This window comes from Sorex fumeus, unplaced genomic scaffold (genome assembly GCF_029834395.1).
Source record: "Sorex fumeus unplaced genomic scaffold, SorFum_2.1 ptg000039l, whole genome shotgun sequence".
NCBI classification, from domain to species: domain Eukaryota; kingdom Metazoa; phylum Chordata; class Mammalia; order Eulipotyphla; family Soricidae; genus Sorex; species Sorex fumeus.
In genome coordinates this window covers 7747380-7765305 of record NW_026606096.1, presented here as the reverse complement: position 1 = coordinate 7765305, position 17926 = coordinate 7747380, and the positions used below count along the sequence as shown (strand labels likewise).

The 17926-nt window shown below is 46.2% G+C and overlaps 1 protein-coding gene across 2 annotated transcripts in view; it reads left to right on the top strand.

Annotated features, from left to right (window-relative positions):
* The window catches only part of ENTPD4 (ectonucleoside triphosphate diphosphohydrolase 4), a 31640-nt gene extending 18839 nt beyond the window's left edge, over positions 1 to 12801 (top strand). The window contains exons 7-13 of one of the 2 annotated variants that reach the window (XM_056119111.1): positions 306 to 365; positions 620 to 774; positions 2110 to 2276; positions 6072 to 6396; positions 8110 to 8195; positions 10198 to 10359; positions 11661 to 12801. In XM_056119111.1, coding sequence (XP_055975086.1) covers positions 306 to 365; positions 620 to 774; positions 2110 to 2276; positions 6072 to 6396; positions 8110 to 8195; positions 10198 to 10359; positions 11661 to 11892 — 1187 coding nt within the window. In that variant the 3' untranslated portion in view covers positions 11893 to 12801. The remainder of the gene's footprint in view (positions 1 to 305; positions 366 to 619; positions 775 to 2109; positions 2277 to 6071; positions 6397 to 8109; positions 8196 to 10197; positions 10360 to 11660) is intronic. The other variant, XM_056119112.1, reaches the window with a different exon arrangement.
* The last annotated feature ends 5125 nt before the right edge of the window (positions 12802 to 17926 follow it).

Sequence of the window (17926 nt, the reverse complement as noted above, 5' to 3'; positions counted from 1 at the left end):
AGTTCACCTGTGTTTGAAAGCCAGGCATTGATTGTCTTAACATTGTAAAAAGTAGAAATTTCAGTATTTCAAAACAGCCCCCAGATTTCAAATTAAGCACTCGGGGAATTACATTTTCAACCTATGTAAATTGTATTCAACTATGATTTTTTTTTTAATTGAGAGCACTTGTAAAATCAAGAGGAAAAAAGTTATTCAGATGATGTTTTTTTATGGGATGTCGGGGGATATCTGCACTGTACACTGCATTGATAAAATTCTTAAAAACTTTTCTTGTCTTCCTTCCCCTTGCGAAACACCTGCAGGTGTGTATGCTTGGATCGGCATTAATTTTGTCCTGGGACGCTTTGAGCATATTGAAGACGGTAAGTATCATCTTCCCAAGTGCCTAATGGGAATTAAGATTGTTTTCTATTTGAAGGACCGAAAGGGAGCTAAATTACGGCTCTGTAGGAGGAGAGGAAGAAGAGCTGCTGTTTCACACAGTGGATGTGATTTTCGCAGGGAGCGGTGGGCTGGGCTTGTTTGAAGCGTGCCCTGAAAACAAGACGGTCCTTCAGAAGCTGCTTGTCCTCGGGGTTTTTCTCCCGTTCTAGTGGCGGTTTCTGGTTCTCTGCAGATGACGAGGCCATCGTAGAAGTGAACATTCCCGGCAGTGAAAGCAGCGAAGCCTTCCTCCGCAAAAGAACAGCGGGTATTCTCGACATGGGCGGCGTGTCGACCCAGATAGCATACGAAGTCCCCAAAACTGTAAGCTTTGCCTCCTCACAGCAGGTTATTATCTGTACAAATTCCTTCCGTTTGGTTTTCATTTAACATGTTTCCATCCATTTTGTTTTGTTTTCTGAGTCTGAATGCGTCTTTACTGTGCTTGCTGAGGTACCACCTTCACAACCCAGGAGACAGGAGACAGGAGGAAGCTCAAGGCAAAACCTCCACTAAACCGTTTGTGTTCGTTCCCTGAAGTCAGCTGGTTTGTTTTCTGAATTCAGAGTTTTTCTTTGGTTTATGTCAGTCACTTGCTTGAGTTTATGTTTATTATTTTTTTTTTTTGTTCTTCATCGCTCATTTTCTCAACCCATAATGTACAACTTATTAGTCTCTAATTTGTTAAGTCGTAATTAGGGAAAATAGGACTAGGGCCACAGTACAGCACGTAGGGCACTTGCCTTGCACATGGCTGACCAACCCAGGTTCAATCTCTAGCATCCCTCCAAGGTATACCATCATCCCATCTACACTCATGACACCTTATATAAGTCACTTAGCTGCTTTGAGCTAGTTTCTTCATCTGTAACTGTGAAGATAAGTACTCTAATGCATGGTTGCCATGCGGTTTAAATGAGATAATATACAGGCTATCAGGCACCTAATGTGTGCTCAGGTGATATATATTTGAGCTTCTTAGAACAGAGCTTTAGAAAGTCATCAGAACTGTATTTCTTATTTCCCTTTCATGACAGGCCCCTAAAAAGCTTTCCCTGTTTTTTCCCTTCAAGAGAAAGTAAAAGATATATAGAAAGTAAATGTGAGGAAAAATACTGAAAAATAAGCATTAAGAATTTTCCATGATTCATCATCCAAAACAATTGTTAGTGTGTTCTGGTATTTTCATTGTTTTTCTTTCTATTTATATTTTTTAAGAATATGATGTGATCTTACTGCTTAAGTGATTTCATGTCCTTAATGAATGACATATAAGCCTGCCATGTTTAGTTAGATGCTCCCTTAGTGTTATATATTTGGGTGATGTCTAAATATTTTAACCATGAATTGCAAAGACCGTTTTGGGATGGGATTCTTTTTCTACATTTCCAATGGATAAGTTTCCATTATTAGATTTACGAGATGATATGTTGCGATATCACTAACTGCCTTTTACCAGAAGTCTTTACATTAGCCAAAAATAAAGTTTCAGTTCATCTAAAATCAAAATCTCAGTCAACATTGTCAAATTGGATTAGAAAGGATGCTTGAAGGGTCATCGGGAAATATAGAAGCAAACATTTTTCCCTCTTAGATGAAAATCTTTTCAGATCTTTTTTAAACAGGAGACAGTTGGTTTTGTCTTGCCAAAAATATTGAAATTTGTTATCTTTATGTCTGCAGGAGGAAGTAGCCAAGAACTTGTTAGCCGAATTTAACTTGGGATGTGATGTCCACCAAACAGAGCACGTGTACCGAGTCTACGTGGCCACCTTCCTCGGGTTTGGTGGCAACGCCGCTCGCCAGAGATATGAAGACAGGTTGTTCGCCAGCACGATTCAGAAAAACAGGTGATGTCCTTTCCACTGCTTGTCAAGTCACTTTCAAACCGAGGTCTCTGCTCAGAGAAAGCACATCCAGACAGCAAGCAGCCTCACAGCAAAGACCTCAAAGCTTTTTTCCTCCCTCCCTGATGAGTTCAGGGACCCCCAACTGTGATCCTGCCCTCAGCCTGCGTCCTATAAGACACGGCATCCTGGGAGAGATCTGATCTCTCGACCCACAGTGCCCTAGACGGTGCAGAAATGGCTCTGTCAGGAAAGTAACATTTTGGTGAGCCCCTGAGGGTGCTGTTCTCTATGGAGAGCCCGTGGGCCATCTGACTGATAGTGAGGGTGCTTAGGCCCTGAGGGTGAGAATGGTGACCTTGACATTCCTGTCAGGTTGGAAAAGTAGCCTAGTGATTATTAAGTGGATATAATAGACTGTTATTCAAAAAAAAGAAATGACCTAGAAGTCAGAGTTGGTGATGTGAAAAGACTCGCATTTTTAGCTGTGATTCTTACAGAAATTATTTTTGAAGAATTCTCAATTCAGAGGTATATAAAATAATGGGCTAGAATCGTAGTACAGCAGGTAGGAAACTTGCCTTGCATTTGACTTAGATCTGAGTTCGGTCCCCGGCATCCCATATGGTCCCCCTGAGCCAACAGAGAGTAATCCCTGAGCACAGAGCCAGAAATAAGCTCTGAGGACCGCCTGGTATGGCCCATAAACCAATATACATTATATAATATATATATAAAATATACACATACATATATGTATATACACACATAAATATAAAAGGCTGCATTTATTTTGTAAGTTTAAGCATATAATCATTAATTTTTTGAAATGAGATCTTAAAAACAAAAGCCATTTGGATGAATATTAAAATATGAAATCTGGAGTTATGTAAGATATTCTCCTACTATGTCTTTTTTCGATTGAGCTATTTTGAAGAAGGAAAAATCCTAATTTATCAATATTAAAAGCATAAATTTCCTCACTCATTTTAATTATAACGAATTTGTAAAAGCCTGCACTTTAACAAAGAACCGAGTCACAGCCATTCAACACGACATTTTCCATAAATTCACATACAAGAACAGAAAAATACAACGTTTATCTCTTCGTCATACATTCATTGAACTTTGCTAGTTAAAAATTGGTCGGCCTGTGACTTTTTGCAAAATGGTAGATGGCCATTTTTGTGTAATTACTCTTCATGATAGTCTTAAAGTAGAAATATTTTATTTAGTGACTCTCAAGCAATGTTGAGGAAAACTTTCTGGAATCCAATTTTTTTTAAGCTTTTATTTTTATTTATTTATTTTTTTGTCGTAGCAAAGATGAAACCCAGTTCCTTACATATGAAAGCCAAGTTTTCTATCATGAAGCCACATCCTTTTTTTTTTTTTTTTTGCTTTTTGGGTCACACCCAGCTATGCACAGGGGTTACTCCTGGCTCATGTACTCAGGAATCACTCCTGGCAGTGTTTGGGGGACCATATGGGATACTGGGAATCGAACCCGGGTTGGCCACATGCAAGGCAAATGCCCTACCCGCTGTGCTATCGCTCCAGCCCTAGAGCCACATCCTTGCCCTGGAATGCCAAGTTCCACTAATTGATTTTTTTTTCTTTTTGGGTCACACCCAGCAATGCACAGGGGTTCCTCCTGGCTCTGCGCTCAGGAATTACCCCTGGCAGTGCTCAGGGGACCATATGGGATGCTGGGATTCGAACCCGGGTTGTTCTCATGCAAGGCAAATGCCCTACCCGCTGTGCTATTGCTCCAGCCCCTCCACTAATTGATTTTAATGTCAGAAGAATTTGTATAATGGATAATGTATAAATTCTATGGAACCACAGAATTTTATTTAAAGGACAACTAAAATTGTAGTTGGAAGTATACATTTTGATTAGTCTTAGACTTTCTTTTCTTTCTTTCTTTCTTTCTTTCTTTCTTTCTTTTTGTAAAGCAAGGGAGTTTTTAGTAAATGAAACTTACTTAGAAAGATATGTGAGGTGAGGGGCTGGAGCAACAGTACCACCATTAGAGCATTTGCCTTGCATGCATCTGACCCGGGTTCAATCCCAGGCATCCCATATCACCCCCTGAGCACCGCCAGGATGCCATGCCAGGAGTAACCCCTGAGCATCACTGGCTCTGACCCCAAAACAAAATAAAAAAGACTTGAGGTCAGAGAGGGGAAAGATGTGTTCCACAGAGCACCCAGGCAAAAAGCAAGCAAAGAAACACAAAGACAAGCAAGGGAGTTCACTGTTCAAGGGAGAGCACAGGCTTAAAGAGTAAACCTAGTCTTGGGTTCTTATAATAATTCTAAGTATTCCTAACTTTGTGTATATGTCATGAAATCGGTCTTGAAATTAAATTTTCCCTTTGCCATCACTAGTGACAGTGACTTCTTTTCAATTGATGAAGCATTTTAAAAGACAGAATCCTGATGTTTCCTGCATTTCAGGGCCTTTCAGGCTGCACTGGTCTCAGATTGCTTCCTCTGGTGCAGTGTGGTGACGGAGAGTTCCACAGTCTCCTTCAGCCCAGCCTCCTTAGAGTCCCACAGGCCTTTTCTGTGGGACCAAACAGCAGCATCACTCAGGTTCCTGTAAGACCTTTTCTGGTTTTGAATTGCATGAAGGTGACAACACGGACAGATGTTAATTTGAGGAAGTTTTCTTAGGGAAGGGGTGAGCCTCGTGTGTTTTGGTGAAGGATTCTCATTGCCAGGACTCCTCAGAGCCTACAGCGATGGCATCAGTAGTTGCCTCATTTGTAAAATTAATTCAGGGTGGCGGGGGAGAACTCCAGGAGAGTTTAGTCTCTGGCCACGCGGCCCCTGACACATAGGCAGGTGTCGCCCCAGGGCCCCTGGCACTGCCGGGCAGGAGCAGCCCTTTCTTACCAGGCCAGAATCACCAAGAGTGACCCCAAAGATCCCAGTCACCTCTGGGGAGAAACAAAAAAGAACATTCCATTAAAATAGTGGATCTTTAAAGATACCCAGGCCAGCAGCATTTGGCTTACCCGCCATGTTCATTCCCAAAGAGTCTTTGACTCTTCTAATAAAGGGTTTTTGGTTCTCCGCCCCCCCCCCCCCCCGCTTCTTTATGTCACACTGACTGTGTATACTGAACACCAAGGACTTAGCAAATTGATACCAACACCTACTTCTTTTTTTTTCTTTTCCTTTTTGGGTCACACCTAACAAGGCTCAAGGGTTACTCCTGGCTCTGCACTGAGGATTCGCTCCCAAAAGAGCCCAGGGGATTATATGGGATGCTGGGGATCAAATCCAGGTTGGCCTTGTGCAAGGCAAATGCCCTCCCCACTGTACAATCGCTGTGGCCCAAGTCCTGCTACATTTTCCCTCATTTTATTTATTCTTGCTCATGCTTAACAAGAGTTTTCAAGCAAGTCGCCTTTATCACATTTTTTTTTCCTCCAGCATTCCGTCTAGCTGCCACAGCCCCGGCTGGCTCTTTCCTCAGACACCTGTTCTCTGTGATTAAAGTCATAATCCCTCGTGACAGAAATGGGCTTGAGCGTGGGCGCCCAGTGACAGGGGCACTGAACTGTGTCAGGTGGCTCCCGGTGGCTCCTGGCCTGACAAGGTTCCTGTCCTATTTGCTGCATGCCAGCAGCTGCCAGGCCGCTTCGGGAAGAGCCTGAAGCAGGTGTTTTCCGGTCTGACCTGCCCCAAGCCCTCGTGGGCTCCATCTTGCTGTGCTCCTCTCACGTTCTCCAGGCAAGCTGGTGGCTAATGTCACCAGTGGCTCATGTCACTCTCTGTCCTGCAGGCTCCTCGGGAAGCAGACCGGCCTAACTCCTGACACGCCCTACCTGGACCCCTGCTTGCCCCTGGACATCAAAGATGAAATCCAGCAGAACGGGCAGACCCTGTACCTCCGGGGAACTGGGGACTTCGACCTGTGTCGCGAGACTCTCCTGCCTTTCATGAATAAGACGAACGCGACGCAGACGTCCCTCAACGGCATTTACCAGCCCCCCATCCACTTCCAGAACAGTGAATTCTATGGCTTCTCAGAATTCTATTACTGCACCGAGGACGTGTTGCGGATGGGAGGGGACTACAATGCTGCTACATTTACTAAAGCTGCAAAGGTACCCTCAGGGCGGCTGGCTGTCACTGCAGGCTGTGGAGAGGTCGTGGGCCATGGCTGTCCCAGGAGGAGGCCTAGGGCAGGGGGAGCTGGAGAGTGGCAGGTGGGGGCCTGGCATGTTGGGAACCTTCTGCCCTTGTTGGGGAGGGAAGCAGACACACGAGGGCAAGTCCACTGTCAGCTGGCTTCTGCCCCTGCTCCAGGTTGACTCTACAAGTCTGTCCTCCCTAGACACCCTTACAAAGTCCATCATCAGCTGTGTTAGGATGTTGCAGATGTGTCTCAGCCCTCCCCACCCACCGACTTCTCTCTGTCCAGTTCTTTCTCCGCGGGCTCCTGTGTCCTGTCTGAAACGCACATGCAGTGGCTTGCTGTCCTTTGTAAAATCTCCAGCTCCTTCTTTCTCTTGCCTCCGGGATAAATTTCCGAGCACGTCATCCCCACCCTGTCCCCTCAGTGGTCCACCCAGCCCCTCCCGCTTCTGTCCTGTCAGAAGGTGCTTTGTGTTCCCCACCTCTTTGCTGCTCCTTACTTTTCTTTCTCTCGTTGGGGGCGGGAGATGGAGTGGGGGGGCGGGGGGCAGCCAGCAGCACTTAGTGTTCAGGACTGCTCGGGCCAGTTGTCAGGAATGGTTCCTCGAGGGGACCACACAGTGACAGGGACTGAACCCAGGGCCTGCCGCATACTGCGTGTATACAAGCCCTTGGCGCTACCTCTCCCCAGCACCCCCAGGAGACATTCTCTGTTCTTGTTTTGTTTTTCTTTTTGGGTCACACGCGGCGATGCACAGGGGTTACTCCTGGCTCTGCACTCAGGAATTACTCCTGGAAGTGCTCAGGGGACCATATGGGATGCAGGGAATCGACCCCGGGTGCAAGGCAAACACCCTACACGTCTATGTTCATGGTTGTTTCTCTGCCTGAAACGCCAGCCCTCGCTTCTCTCCTAGGCTCTGTGCTTCTCCCTGGGTTTCCTGCCCCTCTGGCCGCATTTTCTTCGCTCTTCAGAGATGAGAGTCAGGGCCCTGCCACGGGGTTGTTTTAAGTAGTAGGCTTGGGGAAAGCACTTGTACTGTGCTTGACTTAACGTTCACCATTAATATCATCACATCTCTTGAAGAAGATGTGCCTCTTCTCAAAGACAATGCTGTTTGGAGTCTGTGTTTCCAGAATCTTGCCCTGGGTAGCTGAGGCATAGAGGCCCGCAATCAGGAAAGTTGCCATCTCGTGCAGTGAGGGAGAGCAGAGCTGAGCATTGGAAGAGGCTGCGTGTGGGAGTGGGATTCTCTAAGGAGATGCGTGGCAGAACTTTAAAGACAACAAGTGGGGGGATGGAGCGATAGTACAGCCGGTAGGGTGTTTGCCTTGCACGTGACCAACCCAGGTTCAATTCCCAGCATCTCTTATGGTCCCCTGAGCGCTGTCAGGAGTAATTCTTGGGTGCAAAGCCAGGAGTAACCCCTGTGCATCCCTGAGTGTGACCCAAAAAAAGCACACAGAAAAAAATTGTTTAAAGACAACAAGTGTACCTGTAATAATCCATAAGTGTCTGCTGAGCATCTCACCTGCATGGTACTTGTATTTAAACTAAGCTGGTGTTTCCTAACTGGATGGCTATGCTTGCTTTCAGCATGAGTTTGGCAAATCCTTTTAAAATGAAAAACATGTTTAATAAACTTTTGTTAATTCATATCGGTGGGGGGGGATTCTTTCAGGATTATTGTGCAACAAAATGGTCGATCCTTCGAGAACGCTTTGACAGAGGGCTATATGCTTCTCACGCTGACCTCCACAGGCTGAAGTAAGTAGTAGATGGCCAAGCCCCAAGGCTTTTGAAACAAATCTCATGGCCAGTGTAGGCCTCAGCCTAGCATTACATCCTCATCAGTCACTGTTCCTTTTCAGCTACCCTGAGCTGAAAAGGAACAAATATTTGCAAATGGGACAAATATTTTTGTCCCACATGCTGTCTAGTTTTTTCTCGGTTTTGGCTTTCTTTCCAACAGAAAGCCCCTTGATCTTTCTTGATGTACGTACTGTCTGGATGTCAAAGGCTAGATGCTCTTCCTTTTATGTTCTTCTCTGCCTTCACAACCAGATTCTGTCCCCCTCTCTTTATATATGAATATACATATGTATGTATGTTCTTTGTTTTGTAGTGATTTGTTGCTTTCTATTTTTTTTTAAATTTTTTACTTTTTAATGAATCACTGTGAGGTACAGTTACAGACTTACAAACTTTCGTGCTTTACGTTTCAGTCATACAATCATCGAGTACCCATCCCTCAATCTGTTGCTTTCTAAAAGTCCTTTGAGGGTGTTGGGAGGATCTTCCCAGGATGGGAGAAGCATGCTGAAAGTAGACTATAGACCAACCATGATTGCCGCTCAATGCCTCTTTTGCAAACCACAACATCCAATAGGATAGAGAGAACAAAAGGGAATGCCCTGCCACAGAGGCATGGTGGGATGGGGGGGTAGGGGGTAGGAGCGATGCTGGGACCTGTGGTGGTGGAGGATGGGCGCTGGTGGAGGGATGGGTACTTGATCATTGTATAATTGAAACCCAAGCACAAAATTTGTAAGTCTACAACTGTACCTCATGGTGTTTCACTAATAAAAATTTTTAAAAAAGTAAAAATAAAAATAAAAGTCCTTTGAGGGCCAGAGTAGTTCACAGGAGGCTGAGTTAATTCAACAGACTAGAGTACATGCTTTGAATACTGGCACCCCGGGTTCCATGGCCAGCACCATACGGTCCCCCATGCAATGCCAGGATCCACCCTGAGCACTGAGCACTCCTGATTGTAACCTCAGATATAAAAAACAAAACCCTCAGAGGGGTAGAGCTCGTGCCGTGCTTAGGCTGGTTGAATCTCACCGACGTGTGGCCCTGGTGGCCCCAAGCACTGAACTGTCAGACCCACAGTGCTGGCTCCCAGGCACCTGGGGAGAGCCTATAAAAAATAAAATTCAGGGACTGGAGCAGTAGCACAGCAGGTAGGGCCTTTACCTTGCACACTGTTGACCCGGGTTCAATTCCCAGCATCCTACATGATCTCCCGAGCACTGCCAGGAGTAATTCCTGAGTGCAGAGCCAGGAGTAACCCCTGGGCATCGCCAGGTGTGACCCAAAAAGCAAAAATAATAATAAAATTCAAAACGCAAAAAAAACCTTTCTTGTATAACACTTTCTCTTTTTAATTTTTTTTTATTTTATAAGGTAGTTCATAGGGTTTGATTACATTTAATATTCAAACACCAATCCTGCCACCATTACACCTTCCCACTGCACTATCTCTTTTTTAAGTAATATTTAAGTAATTTTAAGTAATACTACTACTTGTACAGCACAGCATCTCACCGAAAAAGTGAGTCTCAGATACACAGCATCACAAGCCGTCAAAACTCAGACAGCCCCTCCCGCATGCACTCTTCCACTGAGCCCCCAGCCTGCCTTTGCCACGTAAAAGAAACTGAGGCCTGAAAAGTCAGAACTTGCTCCGATTTAGGATCAATGCAAACATGGTGGAATACTAAGCGGGGGAGGTGGAAGAAGGAAACTCTTGGTCTTACCCTGAGGCCAGGTTACATGAGAGAATCAATTTGACAACTGAATCATTTTGTGTTGTGAAACTCCGGGCACAAGCCAAATAAAGGCACCTGATGGGCACGCATTTGGCTTGGCGACTCCGAGCACAGGCCCAATAGAGACTGTCTGTGTGGCCCCCGAGGGAAGCTGTCCCCGTGCTGTTGCCCGCCGTGTCTTCCATCCCACTGAGGCCTGTGCTTGGTGTTTGTAGGTATCAGTGCTTCAAATCCGCCTGGATGTTCGAGGTGTTCCATAATGGCTTTTCATTTCCTGTCAACTATAAAAATTTGAAGACAGCTTTGCAAGTTTATGACAAGGAGGTTCAGTGGACGCTTGGAGCCATTCTTTACAGGACCCGCTTTTTACCTTTAAGGTAGGACTGTGATTTAGTAAGAGAAATGAGTCCAGGGGAGTTTTGCCACAGTCATGATGCGTGTTGGCAGCCGTGGTTCATGGGGCCTGCAGGGTGGAGCTTCGTGCCGGCCGTGGGTCAGATCCACACCGTCCGTTTGACTTGACTGCCCCCCATCACCACAACCCATGTTGATCATTCATGCTCCATCTCTTCCCCCAGCCCTATGGGAAAGGGTTTATTAATTCCAGATGCTCTGACTTTTATGGCTTTTTATGGCTTTGGATCGCCCCTCAAAATAGTTTTTAATGCATCATCTAAATACACAGGATTACAGAGGAAATGACTGTGGGGAAGTATGTTTGTCACAGTATTACAGAAAATATTACGTGGCATGGAATGACCCATTCTTTATTAACCCATTACATAACAAGGCCTGGCAACAGAATTGGCAATTTTTGTATTGCAGTGTAGTGATGTCTCTCGATTTTGAGACATCTGCAAAGCACCATAATGTGATGTAAAAGTGACGATCTTCCACCTTTTGCATCTGAATCTACAAAGAAGAATACACACACATACACACATTTTACCACTACGTGACCTGGCATACCATGTGTTAAACAGCAGTAGCCTTTTTTGTGAACTGGGAGGAAACTTCTGTGGCCTGGTACTGGTCTGTGGACAGTGGTTGAAAACCACTGATAGAAAAAAACTCAGTGAGTTTCCTTCGGGACCCAGTCAGAGGTCCCACTTGTGCCACTTTGTTTTCTGCCTTCACAATCGAAGGAAACGCTGCATCCTGACAGATGCGCAGAATAAAGATGTGCATTTTCCCCACTCCAGTTCACAAGCCTGGGTGTGAGCTTATCCCGGTGCTGAAATCCCAGCTAACTGGCAAATGAGGCAGTAGCTTTGGGGGAATTTTCCCTTTTCCCATAACTGAACAACTCCCCACCCACCCACCCCCCACAGGACGTTTAAACTACAAAACTGAGAGTCCTGGGTATCACTGATCAGAAATGAGGTTTGCTTCCATGTTGGCCTCCAGTCTGACTTACACCACTCAGAGGATGAAGATGGGATCCACGGGAACTTTAGCAAGCACTTTCACACGTTAGTTAGCTCAGTCCTGCCGGCCCCTCTGCCCGACCCTGCTTCCAACACGCTCCAGGTTAGAAAACCGAGTCTTCAGGACCAAGGTTGCAGTTTTGCCCCAGGGAGCTGCCGCCACCCCATGCCCCGTGCCCTGTCCCGTCCCTGTCCTGTCCCACCCCACCCCGTCCCGCTCACCTCCCACTGCTCTTCTTCCCCCGTGGCAGGGATATCCAGCAGGAGACCTTCCGGGCCGGGCACGCGCACTGGCGCGGCTTCTCCTTCGTCTACAATCACTACCTGTTCTGGGGCTGCGTGCTGGTGGTCCTGCTCTCCATCCTGCTCTACCTGCTGCGGCTGCGGCGCATCCACCGCCGGATGCTGCGCGGCGGCCCCACCAGCGCCGCCCTCTGGCTGGAGGAGGGTCTGGCCCCCCAGAAGACGGCGGGGGCCCTGTGAGCCCAGCGCCCCTGAAGACTTTCTAAAGGAAAAGCCATTTTTTTTGCCTCAGGGTTTCTCCTTTTTTTTTTTTTTTGGTTTTTCCCTCCTGTTGGCTTTATTTTTCCTTCCCTCTTCCTTTGCAGAGCGAAAAACACAATCCATTGTTGTGTTGAGTTGTGTTGTCCTAGAGGTGTTCCCCGTGGCGATTGTGTGTCCAGCTTTCAAGGGAAATAGAGGGAAAAGGCAAAAATCACCTCATTGTGGCTGCTTGGGGCTCCTAGGGCTTCTTGAAGATATGTTCAGTTTGTGTTGTTTTTTTTTAACAGATAGCACTTTGATACTGTGGGGAAATGCAAAGGTGTGTTTCCTCCGATAAGACTGAAGAGTGAAACTTATACACAACCAAACAAAATATAGAAAAAGACTGAAATTGCAACGTAATTCTTTCCACCTTTATCTTGAGAGTTCTAGCATAGAAGGTGTTGTTTGTTGAGTTTGTATTTTATCGTTCCAGTCTTTGCAGATTTAAAAATAAAAAAAGAGAAAAAGAAAATCCTTTCTATCCAAAGTAGAGAAATACAGGCAGCTGAAAGCAATTATTTTTTTTCAATGGATAGTGAAGAGACCTGGAAAAAAAGGTGAAATACTGACCCGGGCTGCGTGTGTGTAAACTGCTAACGGAAAAGAATGAAAGACTTCACACGCTGCAGAATTTCTTTTCCATGACTTAAAATCCCCATTACCATCATCGTGTCCCCACCACAGGTAACTCCTTCCTTGTCCCATCTCCCAGCAGCCCAGGACACTTTGCCTTTGAAGTTCCGTCATCGAATTTTCCTCTTACTGGCACCAGAGTGTTGCACGCCAACAGGCTCGCTCTGGGGTCTTCTCAGTAATACATTTTGCATGTTAAAGTGGGTTCCAGTTTCATCTGATTTCAGACCAGCAATCTGTCCCTTGGTTAAAAAAAAAAAAGTCTCTACAGGTATAGTACAGCAGGTAGATCAGGCACTCACGTTGTACGCGGCTGACCTGGGTTCAATCCCCAGGACCCCATATGATCCCCTGAGCCCACTAGGAGTGAGCCCTGAATGCAGAACCAGGAATAAGCCCTGAGTCCTGCCAGGTGTGCCCCAGAAACAAAATTAAATGTCTCTGCAGTTTTATTTTGGAGGCCCCTTCCGGAACTTGCTCAGCTTTCTCTGCGGCTGTATCGCTCACCGCCAGTTAGCAGAGCCACTTGCTCCGGGCCCGGGGAGAGGCGGGGCTGAGTCTAGAGTAAGAAAGTCACATTCCGAGAAAAACAATTTGGGCCTTTTAAACAAAAATCTAAAAGGACAACAGGACTGGCATGTGCGAAATTAGTTATTTTTCACCTGTTCATTTAAATAGTCGAGAAGCTTTGGGAATTCTCATTCAACGATTTTTCCCCCGCCAGGAGAAATGTTCTGTGTACATGCATGCTAATCCTTTCCCCAGAGAGTTAAATTTATCTAGTTGGTAGCAGGGAACTATTTTGAGACCATCAGCTGCTTTAAAAAAAAAATCACTGAGTAGAGAAAGAATTCAGATTCTAAAGCTCCTAGTAACATAGAAAAAAAAAAAGACTGCTTTATTAATAAATGTGACATACTGTACATTAATGACTTGAAAGCTTACAAGTTTGTGGGGAATCCAATTTTTTTTTGTTTTTTTGGTTTCTTGTTTGTTTTTGTTTTTGGGGTCACACCCGGCGATGCTCAGGGGTTACTCCTGGCTCATGCACTCAGGAATTACTCCTAGCGGTGCTCGGGGGACCATATGGGATGCTGAGAATCAAACCCGGGTCGGCTGCATGCAAGGCAAATGCCCTACCCACTGTGCTATCACTCCAGCCCTGAATCCAATTTTTTTTTATCCTGTCCTTCAAAATGATAATCTAGCGAGGGCAAAATTAGTGGAGAAGGTTTGCCTCAGTCACAGCTGGGCAGGTGGGAGTGGCTGTGTGTGCCTCAGTCAGGCCAGTCTCATGTCAGAGTAGCAGGCCAGGCCCTGTCAGTCTATAGTGGGCGAAATCAGTAAATACAGTAAATCAGTAGAAATGACTCCCCAATAAATACTGTTCCTTATCAAGATACGGTCACAAATGAGCAGCTGTGTCAGGGTACTCCAGGCGCAGAAGTTAGCAGACATGCTTCTCCGTGCATCCTTAACCGGAATTTGACTTGTCGACTCTCAGTGAGCCAGCAGTGAAGAGAGAGCTCACACTTCCATTCCTCTGTCGCCTGGCCAGTTGGAGGAAAGCTCCACGGTGCAGGATGAAAATTTTTCTCCTCAATCGAGCCTTTAAAATCAAGGCCAAGAATATGCTCCCAGAGACCCTGGCTTAAATTTCCCCCTCTCCTGTAAAAAGCCACATTTTAAGAATAAAGACTGCAGGTTTGGTCCAGTTCTGCACAGATGGGCAGGCAGAGGTTAATGCCAAAGGGAGCAGCTATATGCCAGGCTTCTGAAATCCTCTGCAAGGACCTACCTACTTCCAAACAGGACCCCTAAATTAGGGTTCCAGCGCCCAATGTTAAACAGTTAAAATGCACGCGTTTCCCTCCAAAACCCACTGCAGGGTGGTATTTGGCAAACTGTCCTACCCCACAGGGAAATCTAGACCCTGAGATGAGAACGGTTTTAAAAAGGGCTGTTAAAGGAACAAGTGAGCAAGATGCAACAGAGACTGTATGCTGCCTAGAGACCCTAAAGAATTTTACCTAACGGCCTTTCCAGAAGATGCTGATCTGCGAGGACAGTTAAGGATACAGACACACATCTCAGAGGCACTGCAGGAACCACCCCAGTAAAGCGATAGCACAATAAAGCAAGTCACACAGATTGTTTCCCCAGTGCATATGAAAGTTATGTTTACCCTATTATTTAAAATTAAAATTCCATTATTTAAAATCCCCCATTACCATCATCGTGTCCTGACCACAGGTAACGCCTTCCTGTGTCCATGAAGTGTGCAGTAACATTCTGTCAAAAAAAAAAAAAACTGTACAGACCTGTTTAAAATGTCACTCAGATATGCAGTGAGCATCTGCTGTTTGGAAAATGGCACCAGGAGACTTTTCCCGGTGTTGAGTTGCCATAAACTGTTAATTTGGAGGAGGTGAATGAAATATCTGTGAAGTACAATAAAACAGTGTACCCCTGTATACAGTAGCATTCTTCTAATTTAGAAAGGGAGTTAACCTTTTGTGGGTACACACACACACACACAAAGTGCAAGAAAAATGACAAAATTTCATTCTTAAAAATATTTGTTATCATTGTTGTGAACCAGAATTTTACTTACCTTCTCCTCTGGGTCTTTTTCAGAATCAGTTTTCTAGCAAGTGATGAAACAACATGCCTGCCCCCGCCCCCGAACATTAAATATATATTTGGGGGTTGGGGAGGAGGGGGTGGGTCTGCACATCTGAGGTCCTGCACCCCGAGTGCTTCCTCTCAGCAGTGCCGAGCTGGGGAGCAGCAGAGACAACTCAGGGACGATGAGTTCAGAGTCCGGGAGATAGTACGGGGGTAAGGTGCTCGCCCTGCACACAGCTGACCCCAGTTCAATCCCCCGCACCTCAGGTGGGACCCTTGAGCACAGTCAGGAATGAGCCCCAAACACAGCCAGGTGTGCCACAAAAACATATCAAAAAAAGAAAAAAAAAGCAAATGAAACCGGACCAGGGGAGCCAGCTAAAAAGGTCTGATCAAAGGAAAGGCTCCAGTGAATTGATGACACCTCACCACTGTCTGTGCTCCTGTATCAACCCCCAAAGGGTGGCCTCGAATTTTTCAGCCCATTTAAAGACATGACAGCACAGGTGAGTGATTGTGCCCTGTACCTGCACATTCTCACAGCTGGCTGTCGGTGCCAGGTCCCTACCCGGGGTAAACTGAAGAAGCTGCTTGCGTATGGCTCAGTGTTAATGCCCCCGGTGACAGCCGTTAGCCACACCTGTGCACGTAGGTGGACCAGCTCTTGATGGACAGGTATTGACATTGTAGTGAATTTTTTTTTCACTATAGGGGGGGGGGGGTCGCGGTGCACCCCCCCCCCAAAGTGCTCAGGGGCTATTTCTGGCTCAGTGCTCAAGAGTGACCCTTGGCTAGGGGATCATATGTGATGCCAGGGATTGAAACCAGGGTCAGCAAGGTCCAAGGCAAGCACTTGACCCCCTTTACCATCCCTCCAGCCCTGATAGCTACATTTTAAACACATGCACATGAGGGCCTGCACAGAATTGTTTTTTTTTTTTACAAAAAAAAATGTATCACAGAGTAAGAAACTAAGAAAAAGGCTAATGTGTTCCAAACTTAAAAAAAAAATCAGATTTAGAAGTTTGTGTGATAAGTACATTGCAGTAAAGCTAAATTATTATTTCATTATTTATTTCTGTTTGGTATTTTGTGTTGTATGGTATTTGATTTTCCTTTTCGACAAGGAATGATGCGATCAATCAAGATTTGTTCTGTTGCTAAGATTATATTTTAGTTACGAATCACAGACACGAAGGGAGCATCGTTCAGTGTTTTTACTTACCTTCAAGGTAAGATCCGTGACCTTTGGGGGGCTGGGGGCTACTTCCCTCTCACCCTATTTAATGCCCTCATGTCACACTTGTATGCAGATGAATGTCAAACATCAATAAAATCCAACTTCCTCTGATGGCCTCTGAGCTTGCTTGCTTTGATTTAAGTAGATTTTTCTCCAGTATTCGAATCTTGCCCCCTGTGGGAATGCGGAACTGAGCTTGAATGTAAGCGAGTCAACCCCGGAGTGAGTGTGAACCCGGGAGTGAGTGCTGTGTGCATTGGGGGTTGGGGTGGAGATGGGGAGGATGAGAGGTGGGGGAGGTGGGGACCAGCCAGCCTCCACCAGGAAAGGCCTTCCCCATGTCATCCGCAGCCCCGTCACACAGACTGCCTCAGGACAGCTGTTGAAGGTTCCCATCTTAAAGTGCTTGTTACTAAAGATGTCAACTGGGTTTCAAGGGGGGAAAGCAACTATGTCTTTCCTCTTAAAACTATTAGAATGCTGAATTTTACACCATCACTAAGCTGGAAGCCACTGGTTGGATTCTCAACAAACATGAACACGGTGACTCAAGTCACTCATAGTTGCTGGGAGCTATCCCTTCACTCCAACAGTTGGAGACAGTTATATAAATAGAAACTCCCCGGAGGAGGAAGATGGGTGGGCCTGAGCCATAACTGAAAATAGAAGTCAGAGACAGATGGACGGCAAAGAGGACCAGCTGTGAAGAAGAAGAATGGAAGCCTGGGAAGGACGGATAAGAAGGGATGAGGGTAAGGAGAGCAGATCGGGGACAGCTAGGGGCCGGGGCGATAGTACAGTGGGGAGGGCATTTGCCTTGCATGTGACCTACTCGGGTTCAATCCCCGCTATCCCATAAGGTTCCCCGAGCACTGCCCGGAGTGATCCCTGAGTGCAGAGCCAGGAGTAACCCCTGAGCACCGCTAGGTGTGGTCCAAAAACAAAAAAATTGGGTGTAAGGAGAAGAGTTCTGTGTCCACGGACAGAGAGAGGAAATACAGAGAGGGACTATAGCACTCACTCAAGGCCTGTGAGGCAGTTCCAGACATACAGGGTTCTGTGCCGGAGGGTGCATATATTAAAATACCTCGATGTTTAAATAAACACTAAGTGGGAATGGCTAATTTCCTTCCCAGCAGGTCCCAAAAGGCACTGGTTTTGTTTCAGTGTGTCTCCGGTTCCGTTTGCCCCTACACTGGGAATGCACAGTCATGTTTTTGAGATCCGGATGTGCTGATGAGCCCACGCTAGGAGCAGGAAAGTGAAAGCCAGAGCCAGGGCCAGGGCTCAGGGGTGAGGGACCCAGGCACAAGGGCCCGAGTTCTATCCCAGGTGCCACCCAGAGGTACCCACAGCACCGCCGGGCCTGAGCAACTGTGTCACGGGCTAGCATTGAGCCTTCCCTCTGGGTTGAATGGCTCCCAGGCCCCCAAAGCACCGCTTCCAGGTTCCGTCACATTCTCCCCAACA